This window comes from Notamacropus eugenii, chromosome 4, assembly GCF_028372415.1.
Source record: "Notamacropus eugenii isolate mMacEug1 chromosome 4, mMacEug1.pri_v2, whole genome shotgun sequence".
Lineage (NCBI taxonomy): Eukaryota > Metazoa > Chordata > Mammalia > Diprotodontia > Macropodidae > Notamacropus > Notamacropus eugenii.
The window spans coordinates 54531033-54552876 of NC_092875.1; the positions used below are offsets into that span (position 1 = coordinate 54531033).

The 21844-nt window shown below is 44.6% G+C and overlaps 1 protein-coding gene across 2 annotated transcripts; it reads left to right on the forward strand.

Annotated features, from left to right (window-relative positions):
• The first annotated feature begins 70 nt into the window (after nt 1-70).
• CACTIN (cactin, spliceosome C complex subunit) lies at nt 71-19762 on the forward strand. 2 transcript variants are annotated; one of them, XM_072601042.1, is made up of 10 exons: nt 71-362; nt 7643-8132; nt 9749-9844; nt 9963-10108; nt 11137-11299; nt 12111-12225; nt 15361-15553; nt 16997-17119; nt 17778-18085; nt 19009-19762. In XM_072601042.1, exons 1-10 carry the CDS (start codon nt 154-156, stop codon nt 19497-19499), a joined length of 2334 nt encoding a protein of 777 aa, XP_072457143.1. In that variant the 5' UTR covers nt 71-153; the 3' UTR covers nt 19500-19762. The 2 variants fall into 2 exon arrangements, with proteins under 2 accessions (XP_072457143.1, XP_072457144.1); XM_072601043.1 differs by lacking the exon at nt 71-362 and adding an exon at nt 1101-2758.
• Nucleotides 19763-21844: the final 2082 nt, after the last annotated feature.

Here is a 21844-nt window from a genome sequence, read left to right on the forward strand (position 1 = left end):
GTTTTTCTTTTTTAGCAAACTGGCTCTGTCTAAGACAGCCCCATTCTGCGCCGTGCAGAAAAGAAGGCCCTCCCCAGCCCGGGGGTGGGGGGGGAGGGAGGGGACTTCCTCCTCAGGGGCGCACAGAACTAGCGGTTGGATCTAGGTTGGCTGATGGGTAGGGGCCGGGAGTCTCGTTCGCTGTCTCGTTCGTGCTCTCGCTCGCGCTCCCCGGGCTCCAGAAGCCGGAGGCGGCGACGGAGCCGGACCCGGAGTCGGAGCCGGACCCGGAGCCGGAGCCGAAATCGCGATGGACGGCGGCGACGCGAGAACAGCGAGGGGCGAAAGAGGCGGCGACGACGGAGCCGGGAGCGGAGAGTGGGGTGAGGAGACCCCTGGGGGCTGAGTCAGTCTGGGGACGGTGGGGATGTCGGGACTGGTGGGGGGGTGGGGGGGTGGGGGTGTTGTCCGATGTTGTCTGCCCTTAGTGGGTGTGGGTTTGTGGGGGGAGGGAGGATGCGTCCACTTTGCAAGACCCTCCTCCAGGATCCTGCTTAGGCAGCCCCGGTCGCCTTGGTTAGAGCGCTAAACCGGATTTAAATCCGGCCTCAGACACTTTCTAGCCGTGTAACTCTGGACAAATCGCTTCTGCCTCAGTTTCCGCAGATGTAAAATGGGAACAATAACAGCGCGCACCTCCCAGGACTGTAGTGAGGATCCAGTGAGGTCGCGTCTCTGTAAGTGGTTCTGCCAGCCTTAAATCCTGGGCAAATAAACGTCAGTGGCGGTTGATAGTAATACAGGACTTTAGTAGTAGGTAATATATATAATATGTAATAGTATAAGGCTTTAACAATATAACACGTATTAATATAAGGCTTTAATAGTATACATGTGTGATATATAATAATATAAGGCTATAATAATATTATACATAAGGATTTAAGGTTTGCAAAACCCTTGACTTTGCAAGTACTCCCGTCTTGCTCCTTTTCGTGGGTGCCCTCCAAGTCTCCATCCCCATCTCTCTTTTCTCCCAGTGACCTCGTGGGCTCTCAAGGTTTCACACCATCTCAGAGGCCACCTAATGTAACCTGTACCTGAACGTGAATTCTACCACAAACAAGATCATGATAATCAAACTTCTGCTTGAAGGCCTGTGAAGGGGAACCTAACACCTCCAGAGGGGGCCTAGAACTTTCTTTGGACAGCTTTGATTGTCAGGACATTGATGGAAAGCCTCAGTTTGCCTGTTTGTGCTTTTCTACCCATTGTTTCCACCTCCCACTAGTCAGTCAAAGTCTCCATATGACAGATTTTTTAATACCTAAACATAACTGTTCTTCCTTCCCCATTATCACCAAGTGGATCTCAATTCTCCTGGGTTTGAATGGGACCTCAGAGAACTCAGTGTGAACAAGTATTTTTGGAAGCTGCATTGCACAGTGGAAAGAGCACTGGCTCAGACTTAGAGGACATGAATTCAAATGTCACCTGCTCATTTTCTACCCGTGTGACCATGGACCAGCCACTTGACCTCAGTTTCCTTTAAAATTAAAAAATTTGACTAGATGGCCTCCTGAGGTCCCTTCCAGCTCTAAATCTATGATCCTGTAACTCTACATCTGGCCCTGCTTTCTACTCTGAAATCATCCTAGCATTACCAGCTGTCAGCTCAGCATTCACCTGGATAGTCCACATATCTCTCAAACTCATCATATCCAAATGTGAACTCATATGTTGCCCCAAACCCACAACTTTCCCTAACTAACCTGTTCCTGTTTCTTTGTTGGCTCCACCATCCTTTTTTTCCCCCTAGTTCACAATCTTGGAGTTGTCCTTGATTGTTCTCTCCCCCCTCTTCCCTCATGTCCAGTTATTGCTAAATCTTACTAGTTCCATCTCCCTAGGATGTCTTACATCTGTCCTGCTTTTTCCATTTCCACAAGTAGCACCATAATTCAGGCTCTCATCACATTAGGGGGACTACTGCAACAGCCTCTTAATTAATCTTCCAATTTCTCTAATCCATCTTCCACATAACTGTCAAATTAATTTTTTTTTAATTTCGAAAAACACCTTATTGAGCCACCTAGGAGATCAAAATATCTTGTTACTTATCTCTGAAAATAGGTTAAAGTTGTAATCATTTGCATACCCAAAGCTGCTTGACGTTAAAGAACTAGCTTTTTTTAAATGTCTTTTCTTATTGATCCCATTTGTTGTTACATCACTTTCATTTCTGATTGTAACTTCTCCCCCTAAAAAATTAGTATTTCTTTTTTTTTTTTTGGCTGTTTTTTTCTGTTGTAAAAAGTTATTTTTTCAATTTTTTAAAATATATAGGCAGAAATGTTTTATACTCCCCATTAACACTGTTAAATCTAAGAAATTGGGGGGACCAGAACCAAGATGGGGGAGTAATGGCAGGGACTTGCTAGTGCTCTCCCCACAAACCCAGCCAAATACCTGTAAAAAATGACTCTAAACAAATTCTGGAGCTGCATAACCCACAGAAGGATGGAGTGAAGCAAATCTCTAACCCAAGACAACCTGGGAAGTGTCTATCAAGCTGCACTGGGAACAGAGCTCAGTGGACCTTGCTGGCACAGACAGGACCTGAGCAGGCCTTGGGGGCACTGAATCTTGGGCACCTGTGGTGGTTTCCAGACTTCACAACCACAAAACATTGAGGACTTTCAAGCATTTTTGATGAAAAGATCAGAGCTGAATAGAAAATTTGACTTTCAAACACAAGAATCAAGAGAAGCATGAAAAGGTAAATAGGAAAGAGAAATCATAAGGGACTTACTAAAGTTGAACTGTTTACATTCCTACATGGAAAGATAATATTTGTAAATCTTGAGACTTTTCTCAGTATTCAGGTAGTTGGAGGGATTATATACATATAGACAGAGGGCATAGGGTGAGTTGAGTAGAAAGGGACGATATCTAAAAAAATAAAATTTAGGGGTGAGAGGAATATATTGGGAGGAGAAAGGGAGAAATGGAATGGGGCAAATTATTTCTCATAAAGGCAAGAAAAAGCTTTTTCAACGAAGGGGAAAAGGGGGAAGGTGAGAGGGAAAAAGTGAAGCTTACTCTCTCGCATTTGGCTTAAAGAGGGAATAACATGCACGGTGAATTTGGTATGAAAATCTGTCTTACACTAGAGGAAAGTAGGGAGAAGGGGATAAGAGGCGGGGTGGAGAAGAATAGAAGGGAGGGCAAATGAGAGGAGGGGATAATTAGAAGTAAACACTTGAGGAGGGATAGGGTCAAAAGAGAGGATAGAATAAATGGGGGGGCAGGATAGGAGTGAGGGAATAGTTAGTCTTTCACATTATGTTATGGAAGTGTTTTGCATAAGTGCACATGTATAGCCTATATTGAATTGCTTGCCCTCTCAGTAGGGATGAGAATGAAGTGACTGCAGAAGCCTACCAGTGGGGCAAGACACAACAAGGGCTCTGTAGGGCAGGGAGAACCATGGGAGCAGGAACAGCTTTTGTCTGGTCAGATAGCACCTCAGGGATTCCTCTTACATTAGCTAGAATTCAGAATCCTGACAGATCTCCTGGGTAGGACACAAAAAATTAATATTACTAAGGTTCAGGTATGATCATGATTCCTCAAGTGTAGGACCTTGACTCCTCTCTCAGATGAGAGGTTCCTTGAGGGCTGGAAGTATATCCTTCCCTCAGAATTGGAACTTAGTTCTCTCTCCTTCAGACTGGCAGCTTCCTGAGGCCAGGACTCTGGCTCCTCAAATCCAGGCTCCCCTAGATCAAGACACTGTCTCAGCCCTGATACCTGATACTGAATTTTACACACAGGGCAGGAAGTGGTTTTCAGGGATAACAGGGAGCCTGAGTCAAAATTGAGTGTGGTCCAGGCACTCTTCTGGCTTAATATCTTACCTCAATTCATACTGATTTGGAAGAAAATGGAAATTGTCATCTAATAGAGGCAGAATAGCATAGTGAATAGAGAGCCAGCCTTGAAGCTAGGAAGACCAACATTCAGATCTCACCTCTAACAAGTACTGGCTTTGTGACCTTGAATAAGTGACTTAAATTTTCAGTTCTCTAGGCAGTTTTCTCAGACTTCAGAGAAGGTGCCTGCATTCGTAGACAGAAAGAATCACTTCACCTGGAAGTTCCCTGGACTAATGAAATCGCAGGTCCAGTCTGTATCCCCATCCCAGCCTAATAAATATTTGGCAAATAATCCCTTTGAATGTATTCAAATACGCACAACAGTAGGATCACTAAGCTGAAGGCATAGAAACTTGACTTCTATTGCTGACTTTGGCACTGACTTCCTTTGTGACAGGCAAGTGACTTCTACTCTCTGGATGTTGGAAAGCACCACCGAGTTCAACTTGTATCTCTACAAGAACTCAACATACCAAGCAAGCAATCATCATCCAGTCTTTCATTGAAGCTCTGTAGTAGAGGACAGCTCAGATCATTAGAAAGTTATCCATGACTAAGGTGAAAATGTATTTAATAGGAATGTATGTGTAGAACCTATATAAGATTGCACGCCATCTCAGGAAGGGAGGGAGGGAAAACATAAACTGTATGGAAGTGATTCTAGAAAAATGAAAACAAAATAATTTTTTAAAAGTAAAAAAAAAAAAAAAGTAAGTTATCCCTCACATCAAGTCAACATTTGTCTCCTTGTGATTTCTACCAATTTTTCCCAGTTCTGCCCTCTGGAGTCAAATAAAACAAATCTCATCTCCATTAAACATGTCTGGTTTTTCAGGTTTTGGAAAATAGCTGTGAGGACACTGCCAAGCCTCCTCTCCTTCAAGCTGAAACATCCCCACTTCCTTCAGCTGATTCTTATGTGGCATGATCTAGGGCCCTTCACCATCCTGGTTGCTCTTCTATATACTCTGGCTACCACTGTTCTTCCTAAACTGTGCCCATGTGGTGCCCATTACTGAATTCAGTATTCCCGATGTGGTCTGACCAAGGCCAAGAACAAAAAGACTAGCTCCTTCCTAGTCCTAGACACTGTACTTCTCAGGGTAGCCACACTGTTGACATACTGAATTTGTAGTCCACTAAGATCCTCAGAGAAACAATTACTTCCTCCATCTTGTACTTGTGAAGGTGTTGTTTTTTTTTTTAACCCAAATGTAAGTTTATTCTTACTAAATTTCAACATAATAGATTCAACCCAACATTCTATACTGTCAGAATCTTTTTGGATTCTAAGTTGTTGTCCAGTGTGTTAACCTCCTTTCCTAACACATTTTCAGGTTTGATAAGTACATCACCTATAACTGTATCCAAGTCATTAAACTACCCAGGACAGAGCCCAGTTCCCTGAATAATTCAGAGAGCTCCCAAGTTAACATCACATTGTTAACTACTCTTTTGGATTTGTTTATGCATCCAGTTCCATATCACCTAATTGTACCTACATCTAGCCCACTTCCCTTCATCTTGACCACAAGAATAGGATGAGGTAATTTGTTAAATGTTATTCTAAAATCTACTCAAACCAGTATTCCCCGATCTACCAGTGCACTCAAGTGTTCACCAACTTTAACAGTACCTTTTAGAATTTTGCCAAGAATCAGAGGCACGTTCACTGGCCAGTAGTGTGCAGACTCTTTTCTTTTGTGAAAATCAGGAATGCATCTGCCCTTCTGCATTCCTTCAGAGTGTTTTCCACTCTCCATGGTCTTTGAACCCTTCTTGTGACACAGAAAATTAAGCAAAACCACCAATACAGAAACCTTGTCTGACAGTGTATACAGTGTTTTGTCCTTGTAGTGTCCTGCGTGTCTGCCGTGAGGGAGGCCATAAGGGTCTGGCCCGCTGTCTCACAAGTAGCATCAGAGGCAGAATTTGAACTCAGCTCCTTGGACTCCAAAGCCAATGCTCTTGCCTTTGTACCGCATTGCCTGTACTTCTTTTGAGGGTGAGGTTATCATTAAGACAAGTCAAAAAATTGTTAACCACCCTGCTTTGGACAGGTAATTGAAGCCACCCCAACTACCACCCCATCACTCTGTCTCATGATTTTATTTCAGCCTTGTGATCGTTTTACCCAAATGTTTATTTCCTTTCTGTCCAGGTGGTCTATAATATATGCAGTGATAATATCTCTTGGCCTTTGCCTATCTATATCTGTGCCCAAATATACTTTTCCATGTTTTCTCTTGTTCCTATTTCTTTTTTTTAATTAATTTGTTTAGTTTTCACCATTCACTTACATAGGATTTTGAGTTTCAAATTTTCTCCCCCTCCCCAAGACAGTGTGCAATCTGATATAAGCTCTACTTCTGCATTCATGTTAAACATTTTCACATTAGTCATGATCTAAAGAATTAGAATTAATGGGAGGAACTACAAGAAAGAAGAAACAAAAACAAAATAAGAAAAGGAAAGCAAGTAGTCTGCTTCTACCTGCATTCAGACTCCAAGGTTCTTTCTCTGAATGTGGATAGCATTTTCCGTTGTGAGTCTTTTGGAGTTGTCTTAGAAGCTTGCATTGCTGAGATGAGCTAAGTCTATCCAAGTCAGTCATCTCACATTGTGGTTGTTACTGTGTACAGTGTTCTCCTGGTTCTGTTCATTTCACTCAGCATCAATTCATACAAGTCTTTCCAGGTTTTTCTGGAGTCTGCCTGCTCGTCATCCTGTTATTTCTTCTTAAGAGTTGCTCTACCCCTACTTTTACCAATCCTTTTCTTTTTGAATAAGATATATGCATTGATAACGCTCTTCTAGGCATAGATGTCATTCCATCAAATCTCAGTTATACCTTGTGGTTCAAATTTGACTCCTTGCATTAGGATCTCTGTTTTGCTATTATTTTGTGCATTGGCATATAAACACCCAAGACTGGATTTTATTGCTGACCCCTTTCTTGGGTTTTGCCTCCTGTAATATTTCTGGGTGTTTTTCCTTGCGATTCACTTCCCTGCATTTTAGCTGTTTGTGGTATCTGACTATAACAAGAATGGTAATAATAGCTGACATTTAAGTCACATAAGATTTGTAAAGTACTTTACATACATGATGTCATTTGCTCCTCACAGCAATCCTCTGAGGGAGATGCTGTTATTATTCGCATTTTACACGTGAGGAACTTGGCTTTGTTCAGATGAACTGCTCAGAGTCCCACGGCTGGAAAAAGTAGGTGTTGGAATTAGGTCTTCCTGAAGCCAGGTTTGGAGCTGTCTCCCCTAGGCCACACTGCTGCCATGTATTATAATTTTTTTTCTCTCCCTTTTGATCATATTTTCATAACTGCAGGTGCATTTGCTCTTTTTAAAAATAACAATAATACATTATTTTTAGCCTTTTTTTTGTTTGAAGTGCTAAATTCTCTCCCTCTTTCCCGTCCTTTCCCCACCCATTGAGAATGCAAGAAATACATACATTCACTATTGTGAATGTTGCATGCCTCTGTCCAGAACTCTGCCATTTCTATACTTTAAACTATAAAATAATGGGGTTTGACTAGATAATCTTTAATTATCCTCATATTCTCTCTGATGTTCTTTGAACAGTGATCCATATGGGAAATCTCTCCCTACTATCTTCATGTCCCAGGATCTACAAGCTGAAGTTTTAGAGTTAGTAAAAACCTTTGGTATATCTTATAGTGAAGGATATTTTGATTTATTCCACAGATCAGATTCTGAGGAAGAGCGACATAGGAGGAAATCAAAGAAATATCAGACCTCTGAAAGGAATCGTAGAAGCCCAAGAAAGTCACACCTCCGATCTCGTGAGTCTTCCCAGTCAGATTCTGGAAGTGAACCAAGGAGGGGTCACAGGAGCAGACACAAGAGGAGACATCATGATTCCAGATCATCCATCTCCTCAGTATCTTCTCCATCACCTTCACCTCCCCAATCTCAGAGCCCTCAAGAGGCCCTGGACAAGAAATTGAGCCTCCAAGAGCGACGGAGGCTAAAGGAAGAGAAAAAGCAGCAGGAAGAGTTGATGAAGGCCTTTGAGACACCTGAGGAGAAACGGGCCCGGAGACTGGCAAAGAAGGAAGCCAAAGAACGGAAGAAGAGAGAAAAGATGGGCTGGGGTGAAGAGTATATGGGCTACACCAATACTGACAATCCCTTCGGAGACAATAATCTTCTAGGAACTTTCATATGGAACAAGGTGAGGAGTTAGCTGCAATCTTCCCTGGTCCTATAACAGTGCCATTGGGGAGGGATAGCAAATCGTAGCATCTTAACAATGAGGAGAGACCTAGAAATCACCATATTTAATAAATTGTTTTAACAAATATGGTCATTGTAGTTCAGAACGGGGAACCAATCAGTCAGTAAGCATTTATTAGACACCTGCTCTGGGCCAGGTACTACAGTAGGCCCAGAGGATACAAATAAAAAAACTAAACAATTCTTGCCTTCCAGGAGTTTACATTTTATGAGAAACATCATTCCCAAGGCCACATTGCTAGTCATTGACAAACGGTAGATCAAAGCCCAGACTTCTTGACTCCCAGTCCAAGATTCTTCCTGCTATACTTTGCTGGTTCACTTCTGGTCTTCTGACTCCTCCTTGTACCCTGTCCTCTTTGGGCAGTCACTCAGCTTTTTATTTTCTTCCTTCTCAATATCATTTGCATCCTTTTTCCCATGTTCATAGGATCCCATAGTCAGAGGGGATCTCAGATCATCTAGTTTTAACTCTATGTGAAGTATAAATTGTCTCTATAATTCCTACCCACAAATAGAAATCCACCCTCTACTTAACAACTTTCAATAATATGTTTTTAAGTGCCTCTGATTGTTTATCTTTGTATCAAGTTGAAGCTTCCTTATAACATTCAATTAGTCCTGGTTCTATCAAGCAAAATAGTCCTGATAATCTCCGTGACAGACCTTAAAATACTTCAGTGAATGAGCATTTATTAAGCTTTTATTATTTGTTTAACCTGAGAACCGCCTGCTGACATACCAGTGTGAAGCAGCATAGATACAGATATTAAAAAAGGGATGCTCCTGCCCTCAAGGCACTTACATCCTAGTAGAAAACACATATAGGAGAATGGAGGCCAAGAATAAAAGCATTGGTGTGAGGATAATGCCCAACTCAGGGGCAGTGAACTTTTACTACTGATTGGTTACTGTGCCCAGATCAAGAAGCAGAAACTGAGGAAAAAGAGCCATGGCAGCAGTTGCTACCTAGGGGTCAGGGAGTACTTAGTTCTCTTTTGGTTGGTTTAGGAAGGCTTCATGAAGGAGTCTTCTTTTAGAAAATCAAGACTGTGTGGCTCTTGTTGCCAGACCCCCTGAAGAGTCCATGGAGAGATTTCAGAGGGTCCATGAACTTGAAAGGGGAAAAAAAAGTTATATCGTTATATCTTGATTTCCATATAATTGGTTTCCTTTGTGTTTAAAACATTATTTTGGGTTCATGGTTTCATGACCCAAGAAAAGCTAAGAACCCCCGATGTAATGGAAGGGACATTGAATTTAGAGTCAGGGTTCCTAAAACTTGTTTTGGCATGTATTACTGGGAGACCTTGAGGTTTCCTTTAAACAAATAAACAAACAAAAAACCCTCAATTTTCCTCTTCTCTAAAATGTAGGGGTTGCTTTAGTGCTATGATCCCATGACCAGCAGAATGTAGTAGAAAGGTAAGGGAATGGTAAGATCCCTCACTTCTTATTGCTGCCCTCTCCTGGTGAATTTGCCCAACATGGCTTTGTAGGCTCTTTGCAGATGCTGAACTGAGACTCATCTGGCCGTGTGTTTGTCTTTTGCAGGCACTAGAGAAGAAAGGGATCAGCCACCTGGAGGAGAAGGAGCTGAAGGAGAGAAACAAGAGAATCCAGGAGGACAATCGACTAGAATTGCAGAAGGTAGGAGTTCTGCCAGGGCCAGGCCCAGTCTCATGGCCCTTCCTTGCTCAGAATAGCTTGTTTCCTCCCCTCAATTCTGCCACCCCACCCTCATGACGGCTCCTCCTCCATTTCCCAGGTGAAGCAGCTGCGTTTGGAGCGAGAGAGGGAGAAAGCCATGCGAGAACAAGAGCTGGAGATGCTGCAGAGGGAGAAGGAGGCGGAGCACTTCAAAACCTGGGAGGAGCAGGAAGACAACTTCCACCTTCAGCAAGCCAAACTTCGGTGGGTCTATGTCTGCTTGTGACAGCAAGGGGCAACAGGAGAGTCCAGGTGGGAGGGAGAAATGCCAACCCTCTGACCTCCACCTCTGACCAGGCTGGGCTGTGACTTCGAGTGCTGATCTCCATCTTCCTGGACTTGCCACATCAGAAATAAAACATTATTGAGTAATTAGGGGAAAGCAGAGGGGTCTTTTCCTCCCCAAGATGAGGAGAACTAAGGATATCCAAGTATTCCAAGGCCAGCTGGGGCATAGTGGTAGTGAAGACAAGGGGGCCACCACCAGGCCCAAGAACACAATCCTGTTAGGGATTAAAGGAAACCTCAAGTAGAGGGCTTTGAGAGCTCAGCTGGGTTTGCGATCCCATCTGAAATTACAGAGCTGAGGGACACTTTCTTACCCATTTGGGAAAAGGCTCAGGAACTCAAAGGCAGCTGAATTTGTGGGCCCTTCTCTTCCCTACCCTTCCCCATACTGTCTTTGCATTGGGGAAAGAGTACTTCCTCCACAGCTAAAGGTCATTAGCCTCTCATTCATTTGTAAGTTCCTGGGATCTGGGAAGGAAGAGCACACAGCCTAACACCTATCCACCCCCGTGAACTTTGGCCCCTAGCACTGACCACAGCTCAGTACCAGTCTGTGAACCCCATGAAGATTATGGCTGTGAATGCACATGAAGCCTATCAGGCCAACAAGTAGCTCAGTATTGCTACGGTGCTTTAAGGTTAACAAAGTACTTTGCTTACAATACCCATCTGAGATGTCTGGTGCAGTCATTATTACATTTTGTAGATTTTGTAGATAAGGGAGCTGCAGCCAGAAAGGTTGAGTAACTTGCCTCTAACCCCACAGCTAGAAAGGATTGGCACTGGGCTTCAGACAGTGGGGCCTCCTTTCTTTCTCCATCCATCTCACAGGCTCTTACCATGGCCACGCTTAGGTTCTGGGAGCTCAGACCATAACCAGACACCACACTAGCTCCAAGGCTATAACCACTGAAAAGCTAACTTCACTCCATTGTTATTTGCAGCTCCAAAATCCGAATAAGGGATGGACGGGCCAAGCCCATTGACCTCCTCGCGAAGTACATCAGTGCAGAGGATGATGACCTGGCTGTGGAGATGCATGAGCCCTACACCTTCCTCAATGGGCTCACAGTGTCAGATATGGAAGACCTTCTGGAGGACATACAGGTGCCCACCTTCACTGCCAGGCACCCCTTCTCCTGTGGCAGCTTTCCTTCACCCTGCTTGTGGTCCCACACTCTCTGCCGCTTTCTCTAACCCTTGTCCATAGGTAACACTCTCCTGCCTCCACCCTTTTACTTACACTATTCTCTAGATTTAGAATGTCTCCCTCTCCCTCTCCTACCTCCGATTCCTACCTTACTTTGACCCTTCAGATGCTATCTCCCCAGATCCATCTCCCCATTGAAAAGTGGTCTTTTCTTCTATTTTCTCTCTTCTGTTTTACATTTACCACTTAATACATATTTGGGTCATACCCGATTTGCTGGATTATACGTTCTATCAAAACAAGAACAAAGACATACTAATTTTGTGTGTGTACCTGTTGAGCCTTTAATAAATGGCTGACTTGTGAATAAATGGGTGGATGGACGGATAAATAGAGGGTCAGATGGATGGTTTTTTTGTACCTTTGCTCCCACTATTTAAAGTCAGAAGACAAGTCCTGATTCTGCTTACTGTCTGAAAGACTTCAGCAAGTAACTTCATGTCTCTGGGCCTCAATTTCCTTAGTTGTAGCAGGATCAGACTAGATCATCTTTGTCCAGTGAGCCTAGAAAGCTATTTCTCTTGTCACCTTTCCAGAGTTTCCCATCTTTCAAAGCACAGTTGAACATCAGCTTCTCACAGGGAGGTTTTTCCTGACTGACCTGCTTCTTCACTCTTCTAAGATTAGACAGAGTAAGCCCCCTTCTAGGTGATGCTTGGCAGTTCCTTAGATCTGGATCACAAGTTTTCACTGCTTTTCTAATTTTAGGTATACATGGAATTGGAACAGGGCAAGAATGTAGATTTCTGGAGAGATATGACCATCATTACGGAGGACGAGATCTCCAAACTCCGCAAGCTTGAGGCATCTGGAAAGGGGCCAGGTAACTGTTGGGTCCACATACTTAAAGACACTGGTTGATGATTTGGTCTTGGTCTTTGGGGTGGTGGTAGGGAGAGGGCTTACCTGGGGTTATGTTTTGTTTTGTTTTGCTTTTAACAAAGGTGTGTTAGAAAGAGCTTGGGACAGGGTAGGCAAGCGACCTTGGTTTCAATCCCAGTACTGCCAGGTTTATGATGTGATCTTGGGAAAGTCCTTTCCCCTGTACGAGCTGTGATCTCCCCTCCCAAATATGAAAACAAAAGGGTCACACTGTATTATCTTTAAAGTTCTTTTTAGCTCTTGACATTTTTAAGCTGAAAAATAGCATTAAAACGGTGTTTAGTCCTATATTTGTGCAATTTCCCTTATGGCCACTGGGGGGAGCCGCTAGGATAGGTCTTATCCTGAATTCACTTTATAGATTCAGTTTATTCAGTAAACATCTATTAAGCTCCTACACTGTGCCAACCACTGCGCTAAGTGCCCAGGATGCAAAAAGAGGCAAAAGACTGTCTCTGCCCTCGAGGAGCTCATGGTCAACGTTCTTAAAGATCTAGTCCATTCCTCTCTTTTTGCAGATAAGGCTCACATTGAGTCCCAGAAAGGTCAAGTGGCCTGATCAAGATATTACTAATTAGCAGAAGAACTTGTGCTAGAACTTGAGTCTCTTTCCTTCAAATTCAGTGAGCAGTGAGCTGGGAGACTGGTTCTCATTCTGCCTCTGACAGATACCACCCATGGGGCTTTGGTAAGTGCTGAGCCCTGGTGACCCTCAGTTTCCTCATCTGTAAAAAGAGGGGGCTGCACTCATTGATCTCTGAGGTACTTTCCAGTTCTAAACCTTCAGTCCCACAGAGTGTCTGTGATAGATATAACAGAAGTATTCTGACTGTCTTCTGAGTACAAATAGTAATGTGTACAAATGAATGATACAGACACTTCTAAGCACTGTCTGAGCCCATAAGAGGGTGAGATTGAGCCCTATGGCAAAGGGTCAAGAAAGGCTTATTGGAACAGCATTTATTGAGTATCTGCTGTGTGCCAGGTATTATATTAGCCTCTAGGAATTCAAAGAAACAGTCCCTTAAGGCACATATATTCTATCAGGAGAAGCAACTTTTACACAAATAAATTTCAAACACACACAAAGTCAGTCAGCCAGTCATTAAACACTTAGTAGGAATCTGCCATATAGAGTGCCAGGCATTCTGCTAAGTATAGGGGATACAAGGAAAAGTAACAGAAATAGTCCCTGCTCTCAAGAAGCTCACAGAGGGAAACAGCTATGTACAGACAAGCTGTGTACAGGCAGAATTGTAGATAATCAACAGAGGGGAGACATTCTAATTAAGGGGGATCTGGAGAAGCTTCCTGTAGAATGTGGTGTTTTAGCTGGGACTTGAAGGAGGCTAGGAGGCAGAGATGAGGAGGGAGAGCTTTCTGGACGTGGAGGAGAGCCAATGAAAATGATAAGAGGTGAGGTAGGGTTTTCTTGTGCGAGGAGCAGCTGGAAGGCCAGTGTCCCACACCACATAGGCGGGGAGGAAGGCATAAGAATGCTGGAAATGTATAAAGAGGCCAACTTTTTAAGGGTTTTGAATGCTAAAAAGAAAAGTTTGTATTTGATCCTGAAGATGATAGGGAGCCACTGGAGTTTGTTGAGTAAGGGGGTGACATGGTCAGACCTGTGCTTTAGGAAGATCATTTTGGCAGCTCCATGGTGATTGGAGGGCAGAGAGATTTTGCACTATAGAGGTGTCAGGGTCAGAGGAGAGAAGGGAACAGCTATAGGAGATAGTACAAAGGTAAAAATCAACAGACGTTGGTAATATGTTGAATGTGGAAGGTGAGGGAGGAGATATGAAGGATACCTAGGTTGAGAGCCTGGATGAGTAGGAGAATAATAGGTGCAGCCTTTTGACTGAGTCCAAGTTTTACCAAACAAATCTTTTTACTAAAGGGATTTGTTCTGTGAAGTTTGGATTCAGCCAAAGTGCTGCACTTGAGGACCTGGGGGGCCACGTGTGACATCGAGGCTGCAGGTTCCCCCCCACTGGCAGGAGATTGGAGGTCACAGTGAGTTTGGAGAACAGGTTTTGGGCCTGCAAGGTAAAAGGGTGGTGGAGCTGTGACAACAGTAGCGATTACATAAGGGAATTTGAGTTCATAAACATAGAAGCACTACATTTGTGGGTGATGATAAGATCAAGAGTGTTCATCTCTTTATGTAGCTGAGATATGGTGGATAAGGAGTTAATGCAGGGCAGTTTTGGCAGGAGGAGGCACTAGCAGCTGGTAGATCAGAAGGGGAGGAGGTGGGGCTGGAGCCAAGCTTTGGATGAAGATGGAGATTCTTAGAGAGGCAAGGAGGCAGTCAGTTCAGACATAAAGGGATAGATAACTTGTGCAAAGACCCAGCTCCAGAAGATGGAAAGTTGGGGTTGGGGGGCTGTAAAGGAAGCAAGAGAACATGAGTCGTATCAGACTTTTGAATTCTGGGTATCTGTGTGATACTGAGTTTAAAATGTCCAATAAACCACTGGTATTGTGGGACTGAAACTCAGAAGAAACTCTGGGGCCAGATATATAGAACTGAGAGGCATTTGAATAGAAATTATAGTTTAGCTCATAGGAGCTCATGAGATCACCAAGAATCATATCACAGAGAAGAAAGAGGTCCCAAGACAGCAAAGAAGACACAGAAAGAGTGGCCTTCTCAGTAGGAAAAAAGATTGCCATGTCCCAAGAACCCAGAAAAGAAAGAATCTTCATTAGGAAAGGGTAGTCAGCAGAGTCATGCTGGAGTGAGGTCGGGAATGGAGAGGCTGGAGAAACACCCATTGGGTTTGCCACTTTAGAGATGGGTAGAATGTGCATACCAATCAGATGACTCAGATTGTGGAGGACAGATTGTAGGTCATGAAAAAGAATGAACAAAGACAAGTGAGAACTTTCCATGTTTTGTGGGACTGTGGAGACCGGCAATGGTAGAGGACGGGGGCATATCTGTAAGGGGAGCAAGGGAAGCAAGGGAGATGTTGTATACATGGAGAGAAGAATCCCATGGTTCCACTAGTGGGGTAGATAAGCAGCAAAGCTCATTTACTAATAGCTTTTTCTTTTGATCTCCTAACAGGAGAGCGTCGAGAAGGGGTAAATGCCTCTGTTAGTTCTGATGTACAGTCAGTATTCAAAGGGAAGACCTACAATCAGCTCCAAGTGATCTTCCAGGGCATCGAGGGCAAGATCCGGGCAGGGGGGCCCAACCTGGATATTGGCTACTGGGAGAGCCTGTTACAGCAACTCAAGGCACACATGGCCAGAGCCAGGTGAGGGGGTGAGGTGGAATGAGGAGGGCCAGAATACAAAGCAGAGCTCTGAGGACAACCTGGTAAATTCTGTGACTTTGGGAAAAACACTGAAAAATCTCTCCAGACCTTGCTTCCCCCTACATCCAACAAGTAGAGACATAACACAATGATTAATGGCAGCCTTGCCTGAAAGTGTTTTGAAATCCTTTGAAAAGCATGCTGGAGCTATAGGAGTGGGTTATAATGTCTCTGTCTGGTTTAATTCAAATCACTAGTCAGTAGGATTATGGATTTAGGAACCTTAGAGGTAATCAGGTCTGACTTCGTCATTTTACACATGAGGAAACTGAGGCTCCGAAAGAAATGACTTACCCAAGGCTCCATAGGTAGAAAGGAACTGAAAGAGGATTCACACCTGAGACTAGCACCCTTGCCTTTTCCTGTCTGTACCACACTGCCTGAAGCCTGCTACCATTTGGTGCCACCGTACCAGGTTTCCATCCCTTATCTCATACTATTCCCCCCAGCCAGATACTTGATGTTCTAGCCAAATTGGGCTCTAGACAGAGCCTTTGCTGCCCCACCCATGCCCCCTACCTACACACCCAGTGCTGTGCTGCCCCACAACTGGAGTGTCCTCTTCTCCTCTTTGCCTATTGATCTCCCTGTCCTGCAAAGTGCAGCTCCCAGCATCTCCTCTGTGGCTGTCTGGCACCTGAGTGAGAATGGCAGCCAGACTTTGCTTGAAGACCTCCAGGGAGAAACCCCATGCCTCCTGAAGCAACCTGGCCTCCCTTGCTTGGGCTCTAATTGCTAGGAATATTTTCCTTACATTGTGCTGAAATCTCTCTGTAACTTCCACCCATTGTTTCTAATTCTGGCCTTTCAAACCAAATGGAATGAGTCCAATTTCTCTTCCACAAGATGGCCTTTAAATACTTGAAGAGGGCAGTCCTGCCTGTCCCCCCATCCCGTCACCTGACAAGAATGATAAAGATGTTGGCTGTCTTCCCAGGACGTGTGGGTGCCTCCTGAGCATGTCTGTTTCTTATCTTCAGACCTGTATACATCTCTAATTCATTGAATTATATGATTCTACTGCACATCTCTACATTTGTATCTCATCTCCCACTAGGGACTATGCTCGTAAAAATGATATCTTCCCCCAATGTCCAGCACAGGACTGTTTTGCACATTAGATGCTGAATTAGCATTGGAATTTACTCTGCTGTATCTACTAGGAGCCCTGAATAAGGGCTTCCTTATCCATCCTGAGCGAACTATGCTGGCAGTGGCCTGCTTGACCATCTGACTCGGGTTTTCTTTTTACCTGTGCATAGGCCCTGAACTGTTTTCAGTCATAGCTGAGGATGTAAAGTTCCTCAGGACAGCATTTGAACAGAAAAAAAGTCTGTCATATTTCATGCAGAGGAATAACTCTCTGTCCAACTCCTGTTTCAGGCTCCGTGAGCGTCATCAGGATGTACTGCGGCAGAAATTATACAAGCTGAAACAGGAACAAGGCGTTGAGAGTGAGCCCCTATTCCCCATCCTCAAGAAAGAGCCTTCATCTCCTAGTGAGAGGTACATATTCCACTGGGGTTTGTCTTCTACAGTAGAAGGTGGGGTACGTAAAGGCCTTATTCTCCTTTCCTCCTACTTATCCAACCAATTACCCATGACTTGGGTTGCAGGGGACGGGTCATAAGTGGATCAGAAGATCATTTCTGAGTTAGTCAGATGCCTGTGGTTTACTCTTTGCTTCTACTCTGCCCCATGGCCTGACCTCTGATGTCATAGTCTTGAGCCATCTCCATCTAAGGCTCTCCTTGACTTTGGAATCCTGAAAGGGATAAAGACCCCATCTAGAGGTCACTCTGTTCGTACCTAGAAGAGTCTCAGGACATCCCCCCCCATTCTTCCCACAGGAAGTAACCATAGGAGATTTGTTCCCCTGAGAGGGGGACAGAGAACTAGACTCCAGAGGTCAGAAAAATCCTCAAGTGATAGACCAGTGGGTCACTCAGAAAAACTGGGGTAGTGTGGAGCTTTCACCTGGGCCAGCAAGGAAAGTGGCCACAGTCTTTTCCAGACTACTCTATAGTGTCCTCCCTCACAGCCTGAGGCCTGGACAAGGGGTACTGTGTCAGTCACCAGGATGTCTATGTGAGAGAGGTTGGTTCCCTGCAGGTCCAAGGATGCTGAACCCCAGAAGCTCACCTCCTCCGCCTTGTGTCTACAGGTCAGAGCCTGAAGAACGAGGTCAGGCCCAGCAGGGGCCATCCACCTCAGGTGCCTCTGAGGAGCCAGAAGCTGAAGGAGAGGCCAGAGCCGAGGGCGAAGGAGAAGGAGAAGGGGAGGGGGAGGGGGAGGGGGAAGCCGTGCTAATGGAGGAAGACTTGATTCAGCAGAGCCTAGATGACTATGATGCTGGCAAGTACAGCCCCAGGTTGCTCACCACCCATGAGCTGCCCTTTGACGCACACGTGGTGGAGTCAGAAGAGGACCTTCAGCGCCTTTTGCTTTCTCGGCAGCAGCTGCAGGTCACAGGTATGTGAAGCATGTGCTAACATAGCCATCTGCTTATGCCCCACTTTCCAGAAGATATGGCCACACAGCTATTGAGTGCCCAAGCTTTTCTCCCAGTCCTGGCCTCCTTCCCCTGTACAACATCTATCCCCAGAGTTGCCCACGAGGTTGGCAAATGCTAAATCCACTGGGAGCTTCTAGTAGCATGTCCCAAATTTTTCATTCCATGACACTCCTCTGAACTTGGTGAGATCTTCTCCTTTCCTGTCCTATCTCCCTCTCTCCTTTTCTTTGTCCTCTACTCTCAGGTATGTTAGGCAGTTTCTTATTAAGCATTACCCTGGTGTTTTGTGGGTCACTAGGTTTCATAGTGGATGTACAAGGCCCAGAGCTGAAGTCGGGACTCCTCAGCTTCCTGAGTTCTAATCTCACTAGCTGTATGACCCTGGCAAGTCACTTCACCCTGTTTGCCTGGGTTTCCTTATCTATAAAACAAGCAGGAGAAGGAAATGGTAAACCACTCTAGTATCTTTGCTAAGAAAACTCCATATGGGGTCATGAAGAGTTGGACCTGACTGACACGACTCAACAGCGGCTGGGATTCTGTACCAGTTGACAGTATATTATGGTGAAATTGGAACTTGTAGCATTAGCATGTGCATTGCTTGGATGGTGACACTAGTCAGGACCTTCAAACCACATGGGGGAATCAGGAATAAATTAGGATTTTATGAAAAATCTAATAGAGGCTTAGAAGGTTTATTGATTATTTAAAGACACACAGCCAACAGAAAGGGGTGTAAATAGTTAGGTGTGTCCCAATAATTAGGTAAGAGGTATGGGGGCAGGGAGAAAAGGCAAGATTTCCCTTACCCAGTTTTAAAGTTTATGTGCAGGCTTTGAGCAAACCCCATAATCCCTTGCTTTCCCTCTGTTTGCAATAGGAGATGCCAGTGAGAGTGCAGAAGACATCTTCTTCCGTCGGGCCAAGGAGGGCATGGGGGCAGATGAGGCCCAGTTCAGTGTGGAAATGCCCCTCACAGGCAAGGCATACCTGTGGGCGGACAAGTACCGGCCCCGCAAGCCTCGTTTCTTCAACCGTGTGCACACAGGCTTTGAGTGGAACAAGTACAACCAGACTCACTATGACTTTGATAACCCCCCACCAAAGATTGTACAAGGCTACAAGTTTAACATCTTCTACCCAGACCTGATAGACAAGCGTTCCACACCTGAGTACTTCCTGGAGGCGTGCCAGGACAACAAGGACTTTGCTATCCTGCGCTTCCACGCAGGGCCTCCCTACGAGGACATTGCCTTTAAGATTGTCAACCGGGAGTGGGAGTATTCGCATCGGCACGGCTTCCGCTGTCAGTTTGCCAATGGCATCTTCCAACTCTGGTTCCACTTTAAGCGCTACCGCTACCGGCGATAGGGGAGCTCCTGTCCCCAAACCTCAGTCTCTGAAAGAGGCCAGAGACAGACGGACAGATGGACACGTCCTCTTTGGAACCTCCCCTGAAGAGCTGCCTCTCGGTTGCTGTTCTCCAGCCTCGTTTTGTTCCGAGGGTGGGATATGAGGGTTTACATTCTTTACCCTATTCCTTTCCTTTTTGAAATCCTTCTTTGTACCAAAGTCTAATGTCACAGTTTCTTCAGAACTACTTTCAGCTAAATAAAAGCAATTTTGGAGTAAGATTCCCTGTGTTCTCCATTCCCAGAATGTGTCAGTCACTCCCCTGCCACTGGGTGGCAGCTTAACTTCCTGAATCTCCCCCATCAGCACAGTTTGACTTTATTATGCCCAGGTCTTTGCTAGCCTGAACTACAGGGGAAGCATGAAAAGGCAGAGCAGAAAGGACTTTTAAGACATAGTGTCAGTGCTAGAAGAAATCTCAGACTAAAGAATGCCAGGACTGGAAGACAGGGCTTAGGGTCCACAGATCCCCAAGGTGTCTATGGATAGCTCTCTGGGGGTAGATTATTACATTACATTATGACATCTTTGTTTTCACCGACCTCTAAATGAAACTTAGTATTTCTTCCATTTATTTAAAGATACTGTTCTAAGAGGGGTCCTTGGGCTTCCCCAGATGCCCAAGGACTTTGACAGAAAAGGTTAAGAACCCTTGCCTAGAAGATGTTTAGTCTCGCTTCCTTTGTTTACAGAATGGCAAGCTGAGAGAGTCCAAGTCAAATTAGTGTTGGAACAAGCACTAGAACCAAGGTTTCCAGCTCCTAGTCCTCATTATTTCCATTATTAGCCCTACATACTTCCTCTCTGTGTTTGTAGACCTCATGATCTAGTTAGGGAACATAGGTGAAACTGAATAATCAAAGACGTTTTGTCTTTGATTTCGATACAGCACAGCCACCGAGTACTCTAGGGGATCAGAGAAATTAAGAGTTGGCACAGTCAAGGGAATGCCATTGGAAGCCAATTCTCCATTCCCATCAGCACACGAAGGCACTTTGGGATGCATTGTGGAGCAGTACCTGATAGAGAAGGTAACAAAATATGGTGGAAGGAATGTTGGAATCCGAGGAGACCTAGCCTCTAGTTCTGCTTCTGTCATTCTTTTGCCATGAGACTTTGGGCAAGTTACTTTCCATCTCTGGGCTTCATCTTCACCTGGGTGGTCCTCAAAATTCTTCCAATCAGTAAACATTTATTTATCTCCTACTGTGTACCAGGTACCGTGTTTTTAAGCATTGAGGATACAAAAAGGCAAAAGACAGCTTCTGCCCCCAAGGAGTTTATAATCTTATGGGAATGATAACATGTAAACAGATACATACAATGCCATCTATACACAGGCTGAAGAAGAAATGATTAGCAGAAGGAGGCACCAGAATTTAAGAGAGGTTGGGGAAGGCTTCCTGTAGAAGGTGGGATTTTAGTTGGGAATTAAAAGCCAGGGAGGTCAGTAGTCAGAGGAAGGGGAGTGTTCCAAGCATGGGGGACAGCCAGAGGGAATACCAGGAGCCAAGAAAGGAGGGGTCTTGTTGTTGGAACAGCCACGAAGCCACTGTCACTGAATCGAAGAGTCCATGATTGGGAATAAGATAGAAGAAAACTAGGAAGATAGGACGAGACTATGTTATGAAGGGCTTTGAATGTCAAATAGAGCATATAACTGGCAAAGGTTATGGAGATTCCAGAGATGGGAAGCCAGGATAGCTTCCAAAATAGTATTGATCATCTGTAAGTTTTTTGTTGTAGCGTGCACCACTTCTTTGGGAAATAAGTGCGTTCAGTTTACTATGTACCGTGGTATAGGAGGTTGTTTAATTCCTTTGAAGCTTATAAGGAACCCCTTAACTTTGGTGTGTCAGGATTTCTAGAGTGAAGCTCTGCTCACCCGCTCGGGACTGCTCATTACATTTATTTATTTTTCGACAGTCTCCCTATCTAACCCAGGCTAGAAGTGCGGCAGCCACTCACCCACCCAGCCTCACTATGGGTTGTCAGGAAATTTGGTCATCAGTTCCATTTCTGACCTGGGCCAATTTAGGCCTCTTTGGGAACCCCTGTGGAGGCCCAGTTTAACTTGTGGATCTTAGAATGTCCAAGATAATACATCTGAGCCACAGGCTTCCCACGAGCATATGCCAGCACATCCAGCAACTGCTTGTTTTATGAACTTTAACTTTTGTTAGAGGCCTAATCCTTGTAAGTGAGCCCAAGGGAGACCTTTGATAAATTGAATAAATGAGTATCAACTGACCTTAAGTCACCAGCCGAGCTGACCAGGGACAACTGCTCTGACTCTCTAGGGG

Bases quoted from the DNA above. Each gene is read 5' to 3' on its own strand.
- CACTIN (XM_072601042.1), top strand. From the start codon at position 154: ATGGGTAGGGGCCGGGAGTCTCGTTCGCTGTCTCGTTCGTGCTCTCGC. The intron at 9,845-9,962 runs GTAGGAGTTCTG...TCCATTTCCCAG, and splicing joins ATCGACTAGAATTGCAGAAG to GTGAAGCAGCTGCGTTTGGA. The intron at 18,086-19,008 runs GTATGTGAAGCA...TGTTTGCAATAG, and splicing joins GCAGCAGCTGCAGGTCACAG to GAGATGCCAGTGAGAGTGCA.